Source organism: Hylaeus volcanicus, chromosome 3 (genome assembly GCF_026283585.1).
Source record: "Hylaeus volcanicus isolate JK05 chromosome 3, UHH_iyHylVolc1.0_haploid, whole genome shotgun sequence".
Lineage (NCBI taxonomy): Eukaryota > Metazoa > Arthropoda > Insecta > Hymenoptera > Colletidae > Hylaeus > Hylaeus volcanicus.
In genome coordinates, this window is record NC_071978.1 from 11,654,905 (window position 1) to 11,678,880 (window position 23,976).

The 23,976-nt window shown below is 40.5% G+C and overlaps 2 protein-coding genes across 8 annotated transcripts in view; one reads left to right on the forward strand and one right to left on the reverse strand.

The window, feature by feature from the left end:
- Positions 1-23,976, forward strand: part of LOC128874141 (uncharacterized) — a 109,121-nt gene that overhangs the window by 76,684 nt on the left and 8,461 nt on the right. The window contains exon 1 of one of the 6 annotated variants that reach the window (XM_054118523.1): positions 13,408-13,512. The exons of the other annotated variants lie outside the window; for them this stretch is intronic. The gene's annotated coding sequence lies outside the window, so the exon portion shown is untranslated. Of the gene's footprint in view, positions 1-13,407; positions 13,513-23,976 lie in introns of those variants that run through there. 6 annotated transcript variants of the gene reach the window in all.
- Positions 11,601-23,885, reverse strand: LOC128874134 (breast cancer type 1 susceptibility protein homolog). Of its 2 annotated transcripts, XM_054118498.1 has the most exons (8): positions 23,649-23,696; positions 22,634-22,703; positions 22,489-22,574; positions 17,259-21,052; positions 15,806-15,870; positions 14,299-14,986; positions 13,311-13,428; positions 11,601-13,149 (listed from the first exon to the last, which is right to left on the reverse strand). In XM_054118498.1, the coding sequence occupies exons 3-8, from the start codon at positions 22,553-22,555 to the stop codon at positions 12,938-12,940; spliced, it is 4,944 nt and encodes a 1,647-aa protein (XP_053974473.1). In that variant the 5' UTR covers positions 22,556-22,574; positions 22,634-22,703; positions 23,649-23,696; the 3' UTR covers positions 11,601-12,937. The 2 variants fall into 2 exon arrangements, with proteins under 2 accessions (XP_053974473.1, XP_053974472.1); XM_054118497.1 differs by having other exon boundaries at positions 22,489-22,703; positions 23,649-23,885.

Below are 23,976 nucleotides of genomic sequence, written 5' to 3' on the forward strand. Positions count from 1 at the left end.
ATTTGGATATACGAAGGTAGTCAACTCCAAGACCATTTTTCTTACATTTCTATGTTATGGAACGACAATGAAAAGCTCTTTGCAGTTCGTTAAATTATACGATTTTTTGTTTAGAATTTTATATTTTTATTAACCAAACAAAATTGTGAGCACTGATCGTAGGAGTAGAACGTCTTCAAGTGTCTGGGCAGTACAGGTGGCCTTGAGAGTGTAAAGGATAAACGTATAAAATTGTTATGATTTACTCCTATATTCGTTATAGACCTACAAAGTGTTTGAATCGAAACACACCAACAATTGCAGCAAAATAACTATTCCTCCTATTCCATGGTATTTGTTACGAACGTATCTAAAATTTGTACCTCTTATCACATTCCTTGTAAACCCTCACAGAGTTTCAATTTAAACTATCCTACGCCTCGTGTTCGTTTCAATAAAATCGATACAGAGATCTTCGACAGATCCCCGATGCAGTTAAGAATCACTGCTTCGTATCGTCCGGGGCGTGTGCCACGGCTCATCGCTGAAAAAGGGTAAAAACGGGAGGAACAGCGAGAACGAGCTTAGGAACGGGTAGCCGGTCGGGGGGAGGGGGGCTAGTCGCGTCGTGAAGTGTGCTGCAGTTAAATCCGGAGCAAATTAGCAGGGAGGTCCTCACGGTACTTGCTATTGTTAATTGGCAGCGGGCGGAGGAAGTCGGTAGCGGCCGACGATAAAGAAACAAAGGGAAGAAAGAGGAACCGTGGAAGGTTTTAGCGGGGGTTGCGGGTATCGATAGAAAAAAAAGGGGGGACCACGACGTCGACGGGAAGAAACAGAGGCGACCGTGGAAAAACGTGGAAAGGTGGGAACGAACGATGTAAGCTTGGGAAAAAATTACGGGGGAAAAGTGGGAGACGGAGGCTGCGGCAAAAAGACGACGGGGGTTGGAAAGGACTGGCTCGAATAAATGAGAGGAAAAAGCTCGAAGGAAATGACGGGGGGGGGGGGGCGATGAGGGAGGGGCCTGTGGAAAAAATGAGCAGGCCATGGTAAAAAGGGGAGGCAGAGTTGGTGCAATCAGCGCATCCGCCGCTTTATTCGCGGTTGACCTCTGGTGCATTCGTTGGGTATCAATTAGAGGTGTAGTCTATTTAGAGGGGGTTAAATTGTACATTTCTTTGATTCTGAACACTTCCAAATTATATGACGTATAAAAACGAACCATGAAAAATGGCTCGAACCTGGCCATAATGGCAGCCATATGTACATTTCTTTGTTTCTTAATATTTTTATCATGAAACCACGAAAAACGGCACACCTGGCCAAAATGCAGGCCATGTATTCTTGATTGTTAATATTTCTACAAAATTATATCACACATAAGAAAAATCATAACAATTGCTTAGATCTTAGCCAAAAAGAGTACCCCTTTAAACCAGTTTCTATTTATCCTCACAGAATTTGAAACTAACCCCAAACCTAAGGCTCAAACTGAGGCTAATATATTTATACCGGTACCTTCTTTCTGTAATGTCCAACGTAAAAATATACTGGCACCTACAGTAGAAAGCCTGAGGCAACTGTCTTTCGTTACAATAGGAATTACAAATTACCTCGAGGAAGACGAACGACAGCGTTGATTACGCGATTACCGTAGATCCGCGTTTCCCCGCTGAAAACGCTGAATATTACCGGAAACCCGGCGCTTTGTGTTTGTTAATTAGGGAGAGTGAAAAGATCCCCGCCGAATTTGCATGTCGAAGACCGTGGGCTCTGAAAGAAGTCGGATTTCGTTGCTTACCGAACATTAACGTCGTTTCATTTCGTCGACTAACACAATCTAGCTGAAAGCCACACTCGTTCACGATGAAACCTGTACACGAGAAGCTACAAATCATATTTCCGTCTCATTTTCCGTATTCGTGTCGAGTGTACTTCTTAAAGTTTTGAGCCTTTATGCCCGGCGGGTCGTTGAAACGGACAGGCTCGAGGTTCGGGGTAAATATTTTTCGTACCAACACAGCGACACCGAGGATCTCAACGAGTGCAAAGCATTCGAGTGCACTGCCTATTTACAAGTTTCCGTCATCTCTTTGGTAATTTCTTGGGACCATCGCGAGATGAATCTTCTTTCGACGATGAATACGCCCCCTCGCCAGTCTCTCGATCTTTCGGGCTGAATAAACGTTGTAACATCCATGGCGAGGGATGAGTAAGACGCAGTTTAATTTGTTGATTTCACATGTGGTATATTTGACGTCGAAAGTGATTAAATTTAAGACGTTTTCTGTATGAAAGTCTTCTAGATCAAATTACAATAAATAATATTAGATGTAGGAATTAATTCTGTGCTTTTACGTTCGGTTATTTGTGATTGCAGTGTGTCTTCTTTATACGTAAATATAAATTTTCTTTACAAATAAATAGTAAGTTTACTTTAGAAAGGCATAGAATTAATTTTTATTCGAGTCTTTTTATGATTGATTCATCGTTAGTCCACAAGACAAAAATGAAGAGACGTTGTTTGTCCTACATAAAAATGATTTTCAAGTTTGAATCTTCCTTTAGAGTCCACATTAGTTGAACATTCACATGAAAATTACATACCTCACTTTGTTACTGCTATTGTGGAATCTAGAACCAGATAATCTAGATTCTGACAATGTAGAGGACACTGCTGCTTCCCAAAGAGATGTTAGTGGGGATAATTGGTCTTGTTATCCGAACACTCGGTACTTTACGCAGGGAGATCAGATGAGATATAATTCTCCTATCATTAGCTGGTGGATTAGTCTCGAACCTATTGATTATCGATTTGCAATTATGGTCACTAATGTACCTAGTAACACTTTTACGTTCGAAGCCATTTTCGACGCAATTTTTCAGTTAAACGTCAAAGTGCTCTGAGTTTGACGTATTTCGTATTTTCAGAGGGATTTTCTCAACAAAAAGTTTAAATTGTAATATGAAAGAGAAAAAACCAATTTTAAGCTCGGGAGAAATATTTAAAATTCATTTCCGTCGTGTAGTTTATTCATATTTTAACAAATCGAACATTGTTGTTTCAATGATTATTTATTTTTTTTGTTTATTTTATTCTTTTGACGGTAGACCAGTCGTATTCCTGGTTCGATGAATTATAGGATTAAAAAAAAATAATTGCCAATAAAAAAAAGAAAAATTCTGGACCAGAGGAAATGTTCGAAAAGCGTTCAAAATTCGATTTCAGTGCGCCGCTATCGCCAATTAAATGCGATGACGCTTTGGTAGGCGGGGGATAAATTTGATTTTCGTGCGTCACAGAGGACGCGAGCTTTGCTCGACGAAAAAAAACCATGAAAGACACATCCCTGGAGTGGTGTTGCCCAAATTTTTTAATCGTCAAGCCATTTTCGACACGCAGTACACTTACATTCGTTTGTGGCTCAAACCGGCCGAAAATTGAAGTTAAATTTAATTTTCCTGAGGTTGACCAAGTACTTCTCTGAATTTTGAGAAACACTGCTTCCGAAAAGTGCAAAGTGAATCGCCAGGTTATGGTAGAATTACGCGGCAATGAATATACCCGGTGCTTTTGTGTTAACGAACTTCTTTTTTTTTGTTTGCTAGCTCCTTTTTAAGCGAGAAACCGTAGAGACGGGTATAGTCTCGCTGAAATTAAGGTTTGTTTACGAAATGAACGCGAAAAGAGCCCCTCACTTTAATCAACGGCGCAGGATACTTCCTTAGACTCACGGGGGTAAGGTGTTTATTAATTTCGAAATTCCGCTGATAGATCCCTGTAGTGGAATAACGTAATTTGCCACATCGTTTGGCGGGGCTTGACGAGGTTGTACCTAATTAAATTCCAGGGGGACGTTTGTACCAAAATTGCCACACGCTCCTACGCAATATTGCCTCTCGGAGATCATATTTTCTACATCATTTTTCCTGGGAAATTTCTGCGCCTTCCTTGGGGCACAGGCGTGCACGACCGTGGCAGTTTCTGCCTCGAAATTTTTCAAATTTTTTCTCGTCTGAACCGTCGCCCGTTTCTCGCCATATTCACGGTTTACGGTTCGCAATCTCTACGCACTCTGACTTTTAATAGCCCGAAATATTCTTCGAGGTACACCAACTTTGTTGTAAAAAGCGTCTTCTTGAGAAAGATTGAATTTTTTAGGGAACAGTGACGCTGCTTTGCGCATTCTTTTCTAAGAATAATTCAATTTGTAGGAGGCCTTTGAATGATAAAATACATGGAGAAGTGCTTGTATGTACAAATATAAGAGAAAAAAACTAGATACCTTTAAAGATGAAATTTATTTTTTGTATACATATGAAAATAATAATCATTTTTCACATTTATGAGATCGATTCAGTAGTTCTCGTTTTAAAAGTGAATATCTTCGAAGCTGTCTAATTGGTTTTCATCCATTTATACGAGTATTGACATAGTTCTTGTATCAGTGTAAGAATTTCATTTGTAACTTTCCTCGAAGGTTTTTATTAGCCTCGATAGCTGATGAAAGCGTTCCGCCAAACGAGTTAAAGAACCAGCTTCGCTCTTTCATAAATGATAAACTAGCCGTGGAAAATGAAGCTCGATGCTCGAATGAAATAATTTCCACGAAGATTAAGTCCGCAGTTACGTTGCAATGAACGTCAACGAGATCGTTAATTCCGGTATTTGTATAATTTTCCAATGAAAGTATCGTTACCTGGCAACTCCATCTTAGTTTTCATAAAGTGCCACTTCGCCTCGATAGCGTGGAAAATTGTCAAGTGTTTACGCGACGATGATGGTCGTTCCTAGTTTTAAGATCCTTTTAACGTCAACCGACCTGGGAATCCATTGTTTAGTTTTATTGTCCACCGTTTGCAAGAGGTGGGAGGGGATTGGTTCCGTTATTGCCAATTAAAGAGAGGGAAGCTGATCGAAGATTGGCGCAATATTCTCGAATTGGTTACAATATTCCTAAGGGATGGTCGATTTATCGAAAATATACTGAGTGGAGAAGTCTATGAGGCTTTGGAATTTTTTGGTAAATTTATTTCGATGCTACAGTGTACTTGGTAAACATTTATTTATAGTAAGTTATGGAATATGAAGATGATGAAACGATTAATATGGGAGGAATCAATGTATGATGTTTTTAAATTATAAAACAAATATACGTCCTCTTCATATTGCAATAATAAAAATATCAAGTGCAATTGTACCAGAATCCAGAACTTATAAATTACTTCACTCTAGTAATGAGGATACAGATATCATAAACAAAAACGTTAAACTTTCTACAGCACCATTTGGACCATTCGCCGAGAGTACTTTCCCCCGAACAAAATCCACCAAATTTAATTTGCATAAACAGTTCATTTCTCCCCTTTCCTCGCCTCTTGCTACACAAAGCTTACTGAAAATCCCTTCCTCGTCTTGAAAGGAGTAAATGGTACAATTTTGTCAACCACCCTTCCTTCCTCGCGACGCTTATTCTTCTTCTATTGCCTGTTGGAAACATCCGCCGTACAACCACGCCCGCATGACGGAAAAAAGACCAGCAGGGTTAATGGAATAAGCGCGGTCGCCTTTCCAATTTCCATTTCCAATTATCGTCGCGCGATTTTTTCCCCCGCGATGCGTGCACCCGAGCGTTGCTCTAAATTAATTGAAACGAGATAATAAAACAGGCGGTCGATGCTCGCGACTCGCTGGTTTAGTCGATCCAGTTAACTGCGCCACGCGCAAATTCGCGGCGATGCTTCATCGACGTTCGTTCTATCGACAGTCTTTTCAAAAGAACGCACCGGCGAACGATGAACGCGAAAACAGTGGAGTTGCGCGAATGACGTTTACTTGTACGTATCGCGGGGAGCCACGTACAGTGCGTCCAACTTCAATCGTTGCAATCGAATGTCTTCAGGTTCGTTTCTTCGAAGATGGGACATTAGACAATATCTTTCAACTGAGTTCGATATTTAGGCTCTTGAAGGAGAACTTTATCAGGAATAAACAAAAATTCGAGTTAATATTTACCTGTGGCACCTATCAATCTCTTGACATCGTTGTTGTTTCTGTCATTGGTAAATTTTATTATAAATATTTGTTTACGCTTGTAATTATTATTTTCATGTGATAATATGTAAAAAAAGTCAGAAACTAAAGCTACGGTGTTCCTCAAGAAGTTAGGGGAGTTTGTGTAGTTGTCATGGGCAAAATTCCACAATTGTTGTTTAAGATTTAAATACATATTTTAGTAAAAAACAAACGGTATTTTATGGAACAAGTATTGAAATTGAGACATATATATTCTTTTGTTAAAATATATTTAAAAATGGTCATCATCGAAGACCATTCGTCTATTCGGGGTTCACTTCATCTATCCGGGGAAATATTAATTCATATAAACGGGGAGGCTACTGACAGTGTCTATTTTAAGTAATTTGCCACCTCAATATACGGGTAGAGTTGAATTATAAAGTTTGATAGGAATTATAAAAATATTTCTAGAATAGCAACGAGTAATTTTCGAGGCTTTCCAAGTATGTACGTCGAAAGCTAATTGAGGCCTTCGACTCTCTTGAAAGCCTTAACAAGTTTCGAAACTTTCTGTATCCCGCGAAAGGTCTTGAAAAATCTTGAAACTCGAATGTCTCGGAAGTCTCGAGGAATCTTGAATGTCGACTGTCTGAAAAGTCTTTCGTCGAAAATGGTGGAGTATTTTACTTCAGAGATCTTTGAGGATGAAATTATTAATCCTGAAATGAAATTATTCTCTGTGTGTGGGTAACTGCGCAGAGAACAGGGATCTGTGAAAGAGACGCCGGTGTCGTATCAGAAAGGAAATGTTTTTGCAGGTCACGATGCAGGGAAAAGCTCTTATTATTTAAAGCACTTAGTATTTAATTCTAAAAATATCCAAGCACTGTATAAAGAAAGAAATATATCGATAAGGGTTTATTTTATTCAGAGAAAAACTTTAGGGTTAAATACCATGACTTACTACAAATCAATGTTCAGCAAGTACATTGTATTATTGAAACAAATTTATTAAAAAATTCTAGAGTCCCATGGACTTTTTCGACTCGATATATTCTCGATAAGTCGCCCTGCCCTCAATGTTCTATTCATTAATTATAAAACCGAAAAATGTCTACCGCGCGAGGCTCTTACCATTCGTAACGCTAACAATAGCGGCGGTCGGGTTTATTTCGCGATAAACGCGATACGAATCAAATTTACGGGCTGCCAATAAAATTGGCCGTTTACGTTTACGACGGTAATGGTCGTTTCCTTTAGCGGGGCGGTTAACTAATGCCTTGAAAATTGGCCCGAAAATAACGAACGGTTATGGTAATCGTGGTTAACGGGGTTAGAAGTAACGCGGTGATTAACGGCGGGGTTTTGTAAGCTCGCAATTAACGGCCTCGACCAAGCAAATGAAGTCTCCGGAAACGGCCACTCGTCCGGCTGAACAGCACGCGAGCGATCTGTTAACGAACAGCCAGCAATAAAAACGAAACGGTAATCCGTGACGGTGGATTACTCTGTCGCAACATCTGCCAATTAATGCCCCCACGCGATTCACGGGATCTGCATTTTCGCAGTGTCATGACGTGATGACGTTTATTCGAGGTTGTCAGTTTTAATCACTGGCAGGACGAGTCAAACGTTGTGGGTTCGAATCGATTTGGAGGGGAAAAAAAATATGTGCGCGGGACGTGTAAGCTGGGTTACCTCTATGTTGCAGCAATGTTGCTACGACGTTGTTTCAACTACAGGAACACAACATACAGGGTGTCCCAGCATCGGTGGTACAACCGAGAAGGAGTTGATTCTACATCAAAAACAAATCGACAATAAGGAATAAAATTTTTTCATTTGACGTTTTGTTTTCTAGAAAATCGATTTTGAATATTAAGCGAGTACGGGTACATTTAACTATGACCTAGATAGATGGATCTCGATACAGATTTTAAATTCGCTCTAATGACAGAAATGAGTAATACAGCACATCATCTTGATACTAATGATATGAGTACTACTTATAAGTGTCATATGTATAAACATGCATATGACTTGTATCGGGATCCATCCATCTAAGTCATAGTTACGTGTACGCGTACTCGCTGAATATTCAAAACCGATTTTCTCGAGAACGAAACCTCAAATGAGCAAATTTTATTCTTTATTTTCAATTTGTTTTTTTTTTATGTAGAATCACCCCCACCTCGGTTGTACCACCGATGCTGGGGCACCCTGTATAACGATATAATAGTTTTTAATATCATGATACCTTTGTCTGCCTCAATATTGTTGCAATATTGAGAATAACACAGTCATTATAGCACGTTTCATGTTAACCAAAAGATAAACAATACTTAAGTCTTTCTCTTCTTGCGAGCACTATCAGCGACTGGAATTTCGTCAAGTTCCCTGTTCTTCAACCGATCTGCTCATAAAATACATACCGTGTCGCGTAACGGGAGATTCTCTTGAAAATAAATAAGGCTGCAGAGACTTTTCAACGAAACGAAACTCTAAATTGAACTGGTTTCAATGGATTAAAGTCACCTCCTGTAATTTAGTACGATCTCGTTACTCGAAAGAGGCGCAGAGGCGTGTATCATTCAAACGTGGACCAAAAGGACTCGAAGGAATACTTTATCAGGTACACGTCGCATCTTTTTCAAAAGCACGCGAGAAGCGTGCCATTAAGAATATGATGGAAGAGACGCGCAAGATGAATGCTCGTCTCAACGAAGAGATAAATTCTTTAGATCCTAATCCTAAAGTAATAAAAAATATTAGGGAGAGCTTGTGTGTATAAATATGAGGAAGAAAATGAAACAGTTTTAGGGACAATGTTTAAGGAAGGGCACAACAGGGGTTAATATCTCCTCTAATTAATAAAAAGAAATGATTTATTTATTCTTTAACACGTTGGTCGACCTAATCTAGAAGTGGACGACAGTACTTTTCTTTAATCTCATTTTTCTTAACCACATATGTGGCCAAGGACGTGAAGAGGTTAAAGAATTACAAAAATTAATTCCAAGGGTGAGGCGATAATGAAAATAAAGTTTGATAGGATTTGTGAATTTTTGTCGAGATTAGCAAATTAAATACTACGACAAATGTTAAATTATCCAATCTTCAACAGTCTCGAGACAAAATTTCCACGAGTTTCTGTCTGGCAGCCAACGTGTTAATCACGATAACGTTACTATTTCAGTTCTATTATTACTAGGAATTATTTTCTCAACTTATAGAAATCTCTAATCTCGTAACTACTTTTTGACAGCCCCCTCCTTCTTCCTCACCCTCAAAAAGCTCTTCTAGATTCCCGTCCCTGTCAACGAGAAGAAAAAGATCTCTTCCGTTTCTGGAGGGAATTGTAATCCGTTCAGTAAAACGCTCAGTTCCTTGAAGCGATGCGTCCGGGACGACACGACGAGCATAATGGCCGTCTCGTAACCATAATCTCGTCGAGGCGTAATTTACAGGCGGATTTCCCGATTGGAGGATCTATAACACAACGGTTAGGCGACCGCGGGCGCAGTTATGAAACTTACATTGGCGGCGGTTCACCGTTGCTCCTTATATCACATTCAGTACCCAGCCGTTCCAGATTATTCGAGTGAATTGCGGCGAGCTAAACGAGATTGTCGATTATTTATTCTTGGAATCGATACCACCCGCACATACCGCGATACACCGCAACCTGCGTTCACGGTCGTTATCTTCGTTACTGTTGACGGGAACCCCATCCGTGAATTTGTAACCCGTGCGCTTGAAGTGCTCGAAATTGGAGTTATCAGGGTGAAAATCTAACGGGTGGGCCTGCGCGGAGAGATTTCGAGGTGGAATGAATACTTGATTTTATTAAATAATATACACTACGCGTACAAAATTTTGCTCTCTTTAAAGTGTGCATTACTTCGTTAATTTTGCATCAATTTTCTCCTAAGGTACAGATAATTATTTACAAACTAAAAAAAATTGTCTCGATACATTGAAAATTACGCGCAACTGAATGATGGTCTGATGAATAATTTCAATCAGTAAACTGAAATTAATTAAATTAAATTGAAACACCCAGTAGAGTAAAATACCATCTACAATCTTTTTTCATGCACCTAGGGAGTAACTAGTCCCGTAGATCGTAACAGAAGTCTCGGAAAATTCGGCCCCGCTATTTATTCAAGGATCGCTTACACGATTTTGCACTCGGCCCGTTAATTGCCCCTATTCGCATCAGCATAGAGCGAGCGTATTTTCTCCACTTCAACCCTTCGGCAGGGAAACGTGTCGAGCGCGTTTATCCGCTATCGAATAATCATGGAAACTCGCCCAACGTTTCGTGTCTCGTTAATTGTGATTATTGTTTTGCCGTGCTCATCCGCGATGACGTTAAACGCTAATGCACATTCGAGTCTAATTGACCGGACTGCGATTCACACCAATCAACTTAAATCCATGTATCGTATGTCATCGCGGCGCACGTGACTGAATACTGATCGCGGATAATCCTTCTTCGCGCATAAAAATTCATTCTAGACAGCGTGGCTGGTGTTTAACTATGACACTTACCGGAATTAAAAGTTCTGTGACTCCTACATCGTATAATGTACTTTTACTTTGATAAAAGAGGAGGCAAGGAAAATATTTCAAAATCTTTTGAAAATTAAAAGTTTCTCGTGTATGTATGATTTTGTATTCAACCGTTAAAATTACCAAATTTGGTAAATTTAAATTTCAAATGGCTTCCTGAAGTTATCTAGCTATTAACAATGCTTTTACTCTAACTTTTGAGGACAATTATTTCAATAGAAAATTAATTCGATAAATTAGCGTGCTTCTGCCTCCTTTAATTACAAATACCAAGTGATTATAAATCAAATATAAAGCAAGTAAATCTTGCTTTTGTTAAATGTTACTGCAAAGTCTCCAGTAATACAGAGGCTCTAATTTAGAAGAATGGCGCAGATTTAATTAGACGCGTCAGAACGAGTGGAATCACGTTAGACGTGAAACAGCTGTCGATAGAATTTCCTTTGGGACTCCATAACTTCGCACTTTAAAAGACGGAACTGCTGACACTTACAGATGTATCAAGATTGCACTCCGTGGAATATAAATGCATGACTCGCACACATTGCCATAGGAGCGTACAATGGGGACCTCCGATACTGTGCACAATTGCGAGCGATGCGCAAACATCGACGGCTGTAAGCGAGGGAGACTGAATAGGGAACCCTCGATACAGTAAATAATTCGTTCAACAAGCTTCGTTGCACTGAGCTTCCTACGAACTCGCTGACTTCATTTCTTTTGCAAAGAACAACTTTCGAGGACAAACTGTTTCTTTAACGACTGGCCGAAGTCTGGAGTACGCATACACGTCTCGAGGAACTCCTCTACAACGTCACACTTGAGAATTGGAGAACTATAAGCTCGAACTTCAGCGTGACGACGTCTCATATTCATCGACTAAGATTTTTACTGTCACGCGAAATCGACGACCACTCAAAGATGGTCCATGATTAACAATATAAATATTAATAATGAATTACAACATAAATTCAAGATGTGCGAGGTCAAGGTTCTTGGATGAAAGGTCGAGGAACTCAAGAGTTACTTCTTTACAAATGTTTTATTACACAGATTTACAGAAAATAATTACCACTTGCTCGAGTAACGTAACAAACTTCCGTATGCGTTCGAGCGCCTCGTTAAACAATCGTAAACATTCTAAGGAAGCGTCGAGACTATAACAAGTGTAACGGACTGATAACTTGTACTTAAGGTAAAGGCACTTTTGGAATACGCGGAAGGCTAGACAGTGATTATTTCTCCTCACTTGCTCGCAATTGGAAGAGATTCATAACCGCTGGTGTGTGGCGCGCGAGGGGGGGAACGAGAGTTGGCTACAGGTGGTCCCGGGCAAATCAATATTGTTCGTGTGTCTCGGTGAATACGTGAGCGTCCTCAATGTACCCTGCAACACGCAGCCTCTGATCCCACCCATGATGATGATATTGCACGGTGTAAGTACTTTCTCGTCCTACATACCGTATCTCGCCGCGTTCCACGTGTTTATTGCAATTAAAAAATTCAAATGGTAATCCAGGCTGCACTCTCGAAACGAGATGGAATGGAATACCAAACTGCGGGGCTTAACGTTACGTGATAACTGAGAACCACGAAGACGTTCTGTAATTCACGGCGCGACTGAAAATTGGGCCTCCCCTATTTGCAGATTAATTGAAAATTGATAAAGAAAGTTTCGAACCGGATACCGGAATGCCGTGCTTCGTTAGTATAAGAAAGAAAAGTTGGGTTTCGAAGACAGCTGTAGGTTCACAATCCATTACAAGATCGCGACTTTTGTAATTCGATCCATGCTCATAAACAGGAGAAAAGAAACTATAAAATTTGAAATTAATACTTTCAGAGCCTTTTTTTGTATAATTATCTTCTTCAGTCGTGACAGGAATTACAGTAGGCCTTGTGTGTACAAGGTGATTCTAACAAAGTGATCGATTGTCTTCAAAACTTGCGGGCCGTGTAGGAAACAAACGAATCTTATCAATGTCTAAATCTACAAAATAATCGTTCTCACTCATCGTGATCACACAATGTATCTACACGACCCAAATCACATAAGTCACTCTGCAGGAATCAGCGTTTACGAAGAACGTGTAAACGATATTAAATCTAGAGAAATAAACATGTATGTATGTACAAATACTTCATTCAGATTATATAAAAAAATATTCTCTGCAGTAACAAATATACTCTCTGTTACGAAAGTTAAATAAACACGAAACGAGACAGACGTACATATTCTGAATTAAATTATAAATACATTTGGTCCATTGATCAATGTAATCCACGAGAAAACTGAGAATTTAGTAAGGAGTATATAAAAAAAAAAAAATTATTGGCTTATAATTACGTTGAAGGAGCAAGTTACGTCGTCGTCTCGTGTGTGCTTTCGTCCTCAGCGTCGGACTGCGTGTCAGGGTCAACTTCGACGAGAAACTCTGGATAACCAAGGGCTAGAACATCTTGTTGACTCAACTCTTGCAGATAAGGATACAGCGATATCAGTTTGTACTGACTAATACATTCCACTACCCACTCGTGGACGACTGGCACAGCACGAGCCTTCTTGTACCATTCTAATAAACCAAATTGATGATTATATTTATCATTACTTTAAAACATTTTATATAATTTTTCCTAGGTATAACTTAAGTCTGCAGATGTTTATCCAAATTCAAATAAGGATAATCATTCGAGAATTCGCCGAGAATAACGGTGGCAGAAATAATAAGCTCACCGATAATTTCATAGCTGTAAACGTCAGCTTGGATCACTATGATTTTCAGCTTCCTCTTTTCAGCGGCTAGGGCATCCAACGACCTGACCACAGTGGCACCAGTAGCACGTAGCAACTCCTGAAAGAGAACGTATTCTTAAGCCGCGGAACTTGGCAAGGATTCAACTGTAAATAGCATAGCAAGATTGGATAGTAGGAAAACGTAAATAAATGCTTTCCTTGGACTGGTAATACATACGGGGAGCAGAGTTTCATTAGAGACTGCCCGACTTTTTGGCTTGTAACATGCGAAATGTCTGCTTGGGAATAGATCTGTAACGCACACACGCGTGAGTAAATAATAGGTACCATTTGCTTTCCGCGAATTTCTTCGCGGCAGACTTAACTTCAACGTTTCTTTTTCCCTTGAGGTAGAAACAGTCCACTTTGGTTAATAAAAAGATTCCCACCCATCTTTACAGCATGGTCTTGTGTTCCATGCTGGAGAAGTTGAAAGAACTCAGGAATAATGACCGAGGAAGGTGAGGATTAGAAAAGCCTTCGAGGAAAAGACTTAATTCTGTTGAATAATACATTTAATTAAATTCATTAAAACCTACGAAAGATCAGGTTTAGCTTATCAGGTTAATTGTGAAGTATTTCTTCGCGAAAACAGACATTTCACCTGCTACAATTCGAGATAAAACGTAATTTACTTGAAACAGGAACCTTAATATTTTCCATTAGGCCAAAGTAACAAAAGAATACATATTGACAAGAATTACATAAAGAAACTGGCACTACTGTAGCTTCCAAATCACGATTAAACGAATAATACAATTTAAACTTGTCGCTCCTCAGACTTCATCCGTCTTTGCCAATACATTTCTTCTGTAGTACCAGTCGAACAGAAGATATTAAGTGCTCAATGGACCAGCCCAAAACCTTGCACTCCACAAAAGAATCGTTTCGTCCTCCGAAATGGCGGAAAAATATTCTTAAACTCTACCTGATATTGCTCGACGGAGACGTCTGAATACGGTCCGATGCACAGAAAGACGAACCCCTCGAACAAATCCTTCTCCCTTAAACGCGATTTTCGAGGACCTGCCTCGAGCGTTCCGTTGTCCACCGCTTCGTAGCGCTCCTCGTTTATTAATTTCTTCTCGTTGAGCGAGTCGACCACCCACTGGTCCCCGACTATCCACTTCCTGTGAGCGATTCCTTGCAAGTACTTGAGGGTCTTATTCGCCCCGTTGTTTTCCTTGTTCGTTTTCACGATAACGTGGGTCACATCGGGGTTGAATTGAGTCACATATCGCGCGTTCACCATGCTCGCGAGCTTCCGCACGAGCTCGATCCGAGATGATTCCAGACCACTGCAAACGAAGCACAACTTTTGTCTGGAGAGGCTTTGCATGTTATTGCTCGACACGTTCCTCGTGTATTTGTCGTTGAAAGTACTCGTGGCAGGCTTTGGTTCCTTATTACATAGCTTCTGTTGGAATTTGTTCTTCGGAGTGATCTGTGCTTTCGGTGTGCTCTCGTAAAGTGGAATCCTCCTTTTGCAGAGTGGCGTGGCATCGCTGGAACTTCTTTCGGCGACTGATGACGGGGTCTTGAATTGTTTGGCTTCTTTTCTTGACAGCGAAGACGCCAGTGAACTACCCTTCGTCGACGAGCTAGTCTCTTGGACGCTGCAAGCGTTGTTAAGAATCATGAGCAAGCGTGTGTCTTTTGTAGGATGGTAGACGGCGAAAGGGAAGCGTTAATTCCGACGAGGTGAGGCATTAGGGGGATTTGCGATGGGATTTAGCACGAGGTGTAAGCAAAATTTACGCTGCAACTGCGGGAGGGGAGGGGATGGTTCTTCGTGTTGGAGCTCGGAACTCTTCATTAGTACTCTTCGAGATTGATGCGTTTAAGGAAAGAGTTTCTTCTTTGGTGGGTTGCAATTTTGTATGGATTTTTATTATTTGAGGGAATTTGAAGGTCAGCATATGTATTTGAGTCCTTTATATCACTGCGTTGGTGAGAATATATTATTATGAAAATATATGGACTTGTAATTACAGGAAGTTGGATGGAGTTGAGTATAACTGAGGAAGTTGAGGATTAGAAAAATCTTCAATGAATTAAATTCGTTATAACCCGTTAATCTATGAAATACTATCAACTTAATTGTGATTTCTCCACGATATCATACATTTCACGTGTAATTACTCCAAAGAAAAAAAAATGATGACTTTTATATCTCTCTTACACATCTGTCAATTAAAAAAGCTATTCGTTTACTGCGGTTGAAGTTACGTTACTATGTCCGAAATATGTGTCGGTTCCATTGATGGTTATTCGAGGGAAACTAATTGAAATGGGACACCCTGCACGGCAGTTAGCGTAACGCGGAATACGTGTCCACGCTCGCGTGCAATCTCGTGAATTGAATGGATAATTACGCTACGCTCGAGAATGACGTAGGTGGTGCGAAGAAATGAGAAAAGTCTTGCGTTACTTACCTTTTCGCCTTCACTTCAGGAGTGTTCTCGACAATGTCGTCTTCCTCGCCCGAGTGTTCGCCGCCCTGGATATTTCAGAGTAGAGTGTCTTTTATAATGGCGAACAAGGAGTCTTGTTTACCTCATAAGTAGATTGCAGTGTCGAACAATAAATGCTATGAGGGTTGGATGGCAAATGCGCGTCAGGGAAGTCGTTGGGAAACGGGAAGTTTTTATTGAATTTATTGTGGAATATATTTGAGGTGAATTAATTGAACGAAATTGATCATTTGGAGGTTAATGGTCAGAATTTTATGGAAAAAGACTACTAGGTTCGGACGTCAAGAAAATTTCAAGGTCATACAAAAGGTCAGCTGGAGGACTCTCTTTGTTTTGGAGATGGAAATAGATGTTCCAAGCTGAAGCTGTTTGTTTTCCAAGAAGACATTTCGTGTTGGCATTTTTGCGTCGAGGACACTTCAAGTTTACCAAATGAAATTGCACAGTAAATAGCAGATATAATTTCTCATAAGATAATGAAGAACTTGGGAAAGTTTTTTTTATTGACAGAGGCTACTTGGCCTCGCTTGTAATGCGATTGAAAAAGTTTATAACATAATACTGTATATTATAATATAAATACAACGAGAACGATGCAAGAGGGAGTTCCTCGTCGAAGTTAGGCTACACTGGACGTGATTATTGCTTAGATAAAGCCGACGATTTAGAAACTACCGCACGATGTTCGCATGAATAGCTCGTATGCGACCCGAAACTGCGAATCGCAGACTAGAAGCGACCGCAGTAGTCGATACTTTGCCAACTGTAATGTCATGTGGGTAGCAGTGATTCCGCACAAAGACTGAAAGTCAAAGCTCTACCCATCTACTAAAAGAAGGGGATATCGAGCATTAAATCAAAAATTTCTGCGAGCATTACAGACCTTGAAATTTTCTAGACTTCAATACGCGCGCGGTTTGAAGTTCGGCCAGACGACTTTTTGTTCGAGCTGAAGAACAGTGGAATTTTCCCATAGAATCCATTTTCAACCAAGATGAAATCTTCGTACATGGCTGATTATATAAACCCTTGTCCATAAGTATGTGAACACTTTCTATCTCGAATGAATAATACACCTTAAATTATTACTATAAAATTTGTTACTTATGCATTCTATTTTAAATGTATATTTATTAACATTTAATAATACTACATCGTACAATATTTAAGTTTTGAGTGGTATAGTAAGTATAATAGAGAAACTATAAATTCGAGAAAAATATCCACCGTCTGAAGAACGTTTATGGCAAGATGATATTCATTAATGGAGTTCACATACTTGTGCCCAGCGGTGTATATTCCAAATTGAACCTTCATCAACGAATTCAAATAACCTGCACACGAAATCAGCGCAAGCAAAAGACCTCCTAACCGTTTTAATCAGACTGAAGCACCTTACGGCTGCATTCCTTACCTTTCCTGGTGTTCGTTCCCCAGCGTTCTCCCTCTTCTTATCAGCCACTCCATTAGAGCTCGCAGATTTTCCGAACAGATCCTCCTCGAATTGCTTAATTTGCAAATAATGTTGTGTGATGTCCATAAGAGAATCTTGCTCGTAGCACGTTTCCTTCGACGTCGTATTCCCGTCCATGTCTCCGTTCGCTTTATCATTGTCGCAGGACATTGGATTATTCGCCAACGCGTCCCAAATGTTTTTCCTCCCCTGCGATTCGTCACCCTGCAATGAAATCCTCTTCGAACTCCGATCGACGTTCGCGTATTCCGGGATCAGAGTTTTGTCACTGTCGCTGAAACTTTCGCACAACTGGTCGATGTCTTTGTATTTGTTCTCTTTGTCGGAACCGCTGAATTTATGAGAAGTGGCGTCGTCCTTGATCGACGACCTGAGTACCAACGATTTCCCGTGTTGTTTGCTTTCCGAATATTCATCGATCAACGCGTCCGTGTCGACGTTGGCCATAACTTCGTCGAAGTTGTCCTGCTCGTTGAAATCCTTGGTATACGTCAGACTCTTCTGTATGTCCCTGATTCTGTCCACTATAGAGCCAAAGTCCGGAGAATCGTTAGACTCAAAACCATCCTTGTTCAAAGGAGGTCCTTGTTTCTCAGCGCCAAAGCTCGAACGGTCCGAGCTAGACCTTATGTTGATCACAGAAGGCTGCCTGTACTGCATGTGAGAGACCTTGTAAACCGCCTTGGGAATTTCCATGGAAGAATGCGATTTCAGGGAGTCTTTGTTCTCATCGCTAGACGCGAAAGCGTACGGATCGCGTGTTTGTTCCACTTTCCCTTTCTTTACACTCCTGTCCTGATTCACGGCGCTGGACCAATTACGCACGATCACGTCCACCTCCGCGTCGCACTCGGAGTCTGGCGACGGCGCTCGTTTCCGCTTGGACGTCGGAGACGCCGCGACCTGATCGTTAGCGTCGTCTACGGCGTTCAAGCATCCAAACTCGGGGGAGTCCGTGTCCGAACTGGCCAATGGCACGATCCTCCTGAAGATCCTGTTCTCCTCCTTCCCTTTCACCCCTTTGCAATCAGTGTCCGAGTCAGAACTCAGCAGCAGCACTGTCTCCATATTTTTAGCGGAACTAGACGCTGTATTTTTCGCTGAAGGATTCTTTTTGTTTGCCACAATTCCCTTCGTGGAGATTTTGTAAGTTGTTTGGGAGGAGAAACCTTTTGAGGAAGAGGAGTCGCTGTCTTGCAGGGAATCTTCATCCATCGATTTCCTCTTGGTTGGTCCGAGTTGATCGCGATTACCGGACCTCTTCCTCTTCCTATCGGGCGTGGAAGGCGAATCGGGCTTCGAAGTTTCAAAGGCTTGCTGGGATCTGCGTATGAGGGCCCTGGAATGGGCGCCCTTTACGGAGATGCTCTTTTTCAACTTGGTGTCTTTGATAGCGTCGAGTTTGCCCTTTGCGATTCTCAGACTCTCTGCCGAGGACGGTGTTAAGGTGAGGAACTTGAGCTGAGAGTCCTTCTCGGGTGACAGCAGTTTTATGGGGTTTTTAGGCGCGGTTGTCGTAGGAACGGGGGACTTTGGATAACTAGATTTATCTTCGTCGTCTATAGACACGAAGAGCACGTCGTTCGATTCTGGAAACTGACTTTCGCTGATGGCTGAAGTGGTTGCTATAGGAGCGTCATTATATACATTAATACGTTGAGTAGGTCGCACTGCATCCGTTGATGCTCCAGGTTTGACAGACTTACAAGATTCCTTTGGTACTTCCAACACCTCCGGTTTTTCTCTAACATCTGTTGTCTTGCTTTTTTCTTCATTCTGAGGTGCCTCGTTAACCGTAACTCGCGTATCATTCCCAAACTTGTTTTCAGAAATAAAGTTCGTAGTACTCAAGACTTGCAACTCTGGCGTGTCGCTTATTTCTTGCCTAACATCCGAATAACCGCGACTCTGCGATGGTTTAGGTCTGGTCGAGCCCAGGTACAAGAAAGTGGCGGGCTTTTTACGATGTTTGAAAACTTTGCCCAGCTTCTTGAACGCGACGAAACGTTTGCTCCGCTCGCCTTCCTTGTTGCTTCTGTTTTCGTTGGAACTCGTGGAATACCTGGAGTCAACAGACCTCTGATCTAGGAAGCCTCTCCTCTCCTGTCGATTACCACCATCCGATTTAGCTTTAACCTCGAAGGTTAATCTAGTCTTGTTCTCGCCAGCAGAGTCCTTCGAGTCCTGGTCCATTTCATGGTTCAAGTCACGTTTTACCGTGATCAGTCGTGAAGCGTCGTTAAACTTGGGGGATTCGTTCGTCTTGGGATTGGTGGCTCGCTTCAAGGACAACCTGCTGCGATTAGGTGTTTGTTCGATTAGCTCCTCTCCCAACGCGAAGCTACTCCCGCACAACAAATCCGGGCTGGACGAGGTCGATTTAGCGTTAGCCTTACCAGAAGACCCTTCGTTTGCTCTTTTCGTTGGAGTCGCTTCCGAAGACCTCTTGAATCGATCTCGAGTGGGTGTTCTGTATGAGAGGTTCCTTTTCTTCAGAGGCAGAGCCTCTTCGCTCCTCTCGTCGTTATCCAGCAGGATTTCGACTTTGTTAGTCCTGGAGAAGCCGATGATGGCGTAAATGTCCTTCATCTGACTATTACTTAGCTGCTCCTCGATGGACTGCTTCGTGGGAGTTCTTTCAGACAACGATCCGTCTCGTTTCCCTTTCACAGGTGTCTCCTCGAGATTTCGTTCCAGGATCTGCTCCTTGTCGCTCTGGATATTTGGCAGTGTCTCTTCGACATGGTCATTCGCGATGCTTTCCGATGGATTAGCTCTGTTTTTCCTTTTTTTGTCTCCGGTGGCCTTAATCGCTCCCGACTCGACTTCCTCCTTTTCAATTTCGCTGTGAGACCGCCTGGTTCTCGAGTTCTCCACGCTCACGTTCAGAGATCTTTTTTTCTTCTTCTTGGCCCGGAGTTCCTTGCCGAATTTAGCGACGGAGGACCAGTTCTGTTTCATAGTGGGAAGCATGTTGCAGGGTGACGTTCTGAGAACGTCGGTGGACCTCTCGTTATTGTCAATAGATTTCATCGTGCTGGACGCACCCGGCCTTTGGTTCTTCGTGTCCAAATCCACTTGGCGATCTTTAGACTTGCTTAATTTGGAGCCTGGTTGTGATGATCCACGAGTGACTTCGATCATCTCCGTCTGTTGATTCTCGTCGTGCAACGATTCTATCGATAATCGTTTTCCCGCGGAACGACACCCAAGTATCTCGTCGTTATCGCTCCTAGAATATACTTTGCTTGTGGTAGCTTGGTTTCTATCACCCGTGACGTTCTCGTAAGCCTGAGAAACAGAGAACGCCGTAGTCTCGTCAAGATTGAATGCAGAGGGCTCCATCGGCGCGGTTTTGTTTGGATCCTCCAACGCTTCGTTCTTTGGCAAAGTTTCCAGCCAACACTGTACCTTGCTATCCATCGAGTTATCGCCTTGGCAACTAGATTCGTCAGGTGGCAGGAGCTCGATGCCAGACAGAGCGTACTTGTTCAGATATCGCGTTATGTCGCTGCCCGAGACGCTCTCCTTTTTACTCTTGCCGCGCGTGGATATCTTCTTATGCGCCTGTGTGACATTTTTCGATCGAGGACCGCGTAGTTTCTTGGATGGTGTCGCGTTCACGTGCGAACAGCTTGGCCCAATGGTTTCGTCCTTTTCTAATCTGTGGTACTCCGTGCCGTCCGATGAGCAGCTCTCACGCGTGTTTCTGGGCTTTGAGGTGCCCAATGATACTAGAACACGCATATTGCATTGCTGGAAGTGGCGATAATTGGGTCTGGGGAATTTGTTTTGAGGGTAGATAGGGTGGAAAATGGGGTTGGAGTGAGAAGCCGTCGTTTGGAATGCTGTGAAGGCAATTTTAAGTGAATATTGGATACATTCATGTATGAAAAGGGAAAATATAAATATTTTTATCATAAAAGGTTTTATAAATTATGTGAATCATATCTGATCTTCATATTTTAGATGAATTATAATTGTGAATTATAACATGATTATAATTAAACCTGAAAGATCAAGGAGTAACTTGGTACTAAGTAAGAGTAGTAACCAATTCAAAATAAAAAATTAAATATTTCAATTATGGAGGGTATTCCAAACACATATAGAATATATCTGATTTTATTTTGAACGAAGGCACACATGATTGCAATTGAAACTGGAAAATTAAGCATCTACCGACTGATTTTGTTATTAACAAACAACATCACAGAGCCTCCACTGATCAAATAATTTATTTTGTGGTGTCACTGAGCGCAACGGAGATTTCCGTGATGATAATGCCGGGTGTTCGAAGCTTGAGCATTCCTAAATGTTTAAAATTTTAAACGAAGGACTTGCTAAATATCCAACGAAAGAATTTCAACCGCGGAAACGACACACGTGAACGTCGAGACCTCGTAAAACGTTGAAGTTTTGGATACCTGTAGGAGGCAGCGTGATCCCAAACAACACACCGACATAAATTTTTTAAGAGCTCACTGTGCTCTGAAAAACGGATAGCTGACCTCAGCGAACATGATATCGTGTCGGGTACAGCGCCGTAATTTAAGCTTCTTGTTTTTTTTAACAACGAACGAAGAACATCACCGAGGCTATGATATTTATTTTCACGCGTACGTGTATCGAGTACGCATAGATATTATGTGTGCGTGTGATTGTAAAACGCGAGAAGCTGTTGTGAGTCATGCACGTTTGAAATTTTATCGTTATCGCACGTATAGAATACAAAATAAAGAGTCACTCCGGAAACATGTTTGAAGTTATTTTTTTTTTTCAAATAGCAGCTTGAAAAAAATTGAGTGGCTTAAACATTTTTTTTATTTAAAAATCAGAGTGGACTATCCGTTAATCAGACAGTTGAACAAAATTCTGGTTGCTTAAGATCACTTTCCTTCCTCAGGAATAATGCTTACTGTCTACTGTACGTAAACTACTAATTAAAAGAAATAATTTATTTCATATAATTGCGATCGATGACTCGGTACATGGGTCATACTACAGCTGTGCTAATTTTAATGAATAATCAAAAATATCTTCAATAATTTTTTAGTTCGACCTTTAAATGAATATTTAATTTTTAATTTTTTTTTCGTAAAAAATTATGCTTTATATTTCGTATCTCGGTTTGTATTGTGTTTAAATAATAGGAATCGATGGTACTCACTGTCGATACCCGAGTCCATTTGAATAGCTTCTTTCAATTTTTCCAATTTATCGATGTATAATTCCATGGCCTCGTCCTTGGAAACACTACGCCGCGGAAGATTAGTGTTACACAGTGGACAGCATGCATTTTTACTTTCCAATACCTTTTGGATGCATTTGTGACAAAATCGGTGTCCGCAACGAGTTTTTATAGGCTCGGATATAGTGCACAAACTGAAACATAAATAGATTATAAAAATTATTTTTTTTTTTCGATTACAAACAATAAATATTGTCGAAGAAGAATCGGTAGTATTGACAATACAATTCATAAAACAAGCAAAAGAAAATTCAATAATATTACAAGAGAGTTTCGTGTAATTTGCAATGTAATCAAATAATATTAGATATACATAGTAATTTATTTGAAATAAATATGGGGAAGAATAAACGCATTTTATATATTATACTATTATTTATTGATAAGTAATATTTCTTGTGATCCATCTGTTTTTAATCATTCTGGCGTAACTGCTACAAGTATAATCCCAGAGGCGAACAAGGCTTGTTTTCTTATAGCAACAAAATTGTTAATAAATTTTGAAGTATCTTTGATAACAGTACCTAAGTTAAATGATTTTAATACTTTGTATTAGCGGTAAGACATTACTGTTATTCTAACAGAATATCTAACAGAAGTAAAAATGTTAGATATAGGAATATTATCTATGCTATGGATTTCATTCGCATGTAGTAATTATTATTACTACATGCATGGAAATAATATGCATGCTACAAATACAGATGATAAGGAAAGACCATGAACTATTACATAAATCAAATGCAAACGATAATATATATAGTTAAATAGCATACTCAAACACTAATTCATATTACCATAAAATTTAAAGCATAATAATGTGTAATTTAGAGCCAAATCTAAGGAAACAATTCATACAATCAATTACACAAATTGATACAATTATTTCATCATACATTCACTCAAAAATGTTCAAAACATGAAAGTAAACAGAATGAAACATAACCTATCTTACGACGATAATCGCAAAACCGCTATGCGTTGTCATCTAATATCATAATGCATAATGAATAATAATATCTAAATTTACGTTCTACCGATGTACGTCATAAGTTATGATAGACAAGTCTTAAACTCACCAAATTGTACATTGTAAGCATTTCTGCATTTCCAGTATTACTTCTGACAGTTTACTAGCAGTTGCGAAAACTTGTTCCATTATTCTTGATTGATATCCTAGGAACTTCACATCATGAATATTTGTCACATTTGCACTATTAATACAACATTATTGCGACTATAATTCACTTTCGCGCTAATATCTGGCCATGGCTATTAAACAAACATAGTTGACAACAGTTGTCACGACACGCGTACAGAAGGTTACTGACAGTTACTGATTCAGCCGCTCGACCGGGTGGCGTTGCGATCGATCGATCCCACGTATTTCAATCAAAGAGATTCTTT

What these genes read in the sequence shown, in the direction of transcription:
- LOC128874134 (XM_054118497.1), bottom strand. Translation starts at nt 23,728, where the DNA reads ATGGAACAAGTTTTCGCAACTGCTAGTAAACTGTCAGAAGTAATACTG. An exon ending in TGCTTACAATGTACAATTTG is followed by an intron (nt 22,704 to 23,648) that starts GTGAGTTTAAGA and finishes TTTATGTTTCAG; the next exon opens with TTTGTGCACTATATCCGAGC. An exon ending in TCTCCGTCGAGCAATATCAG is followed by an intron (nt 13,429 to 14,298) that starts GTAGAGTTTAAG and finishes GTTCTCTTTCAG; the next exon opens with GAGTTGCTACGTGCTACTGG.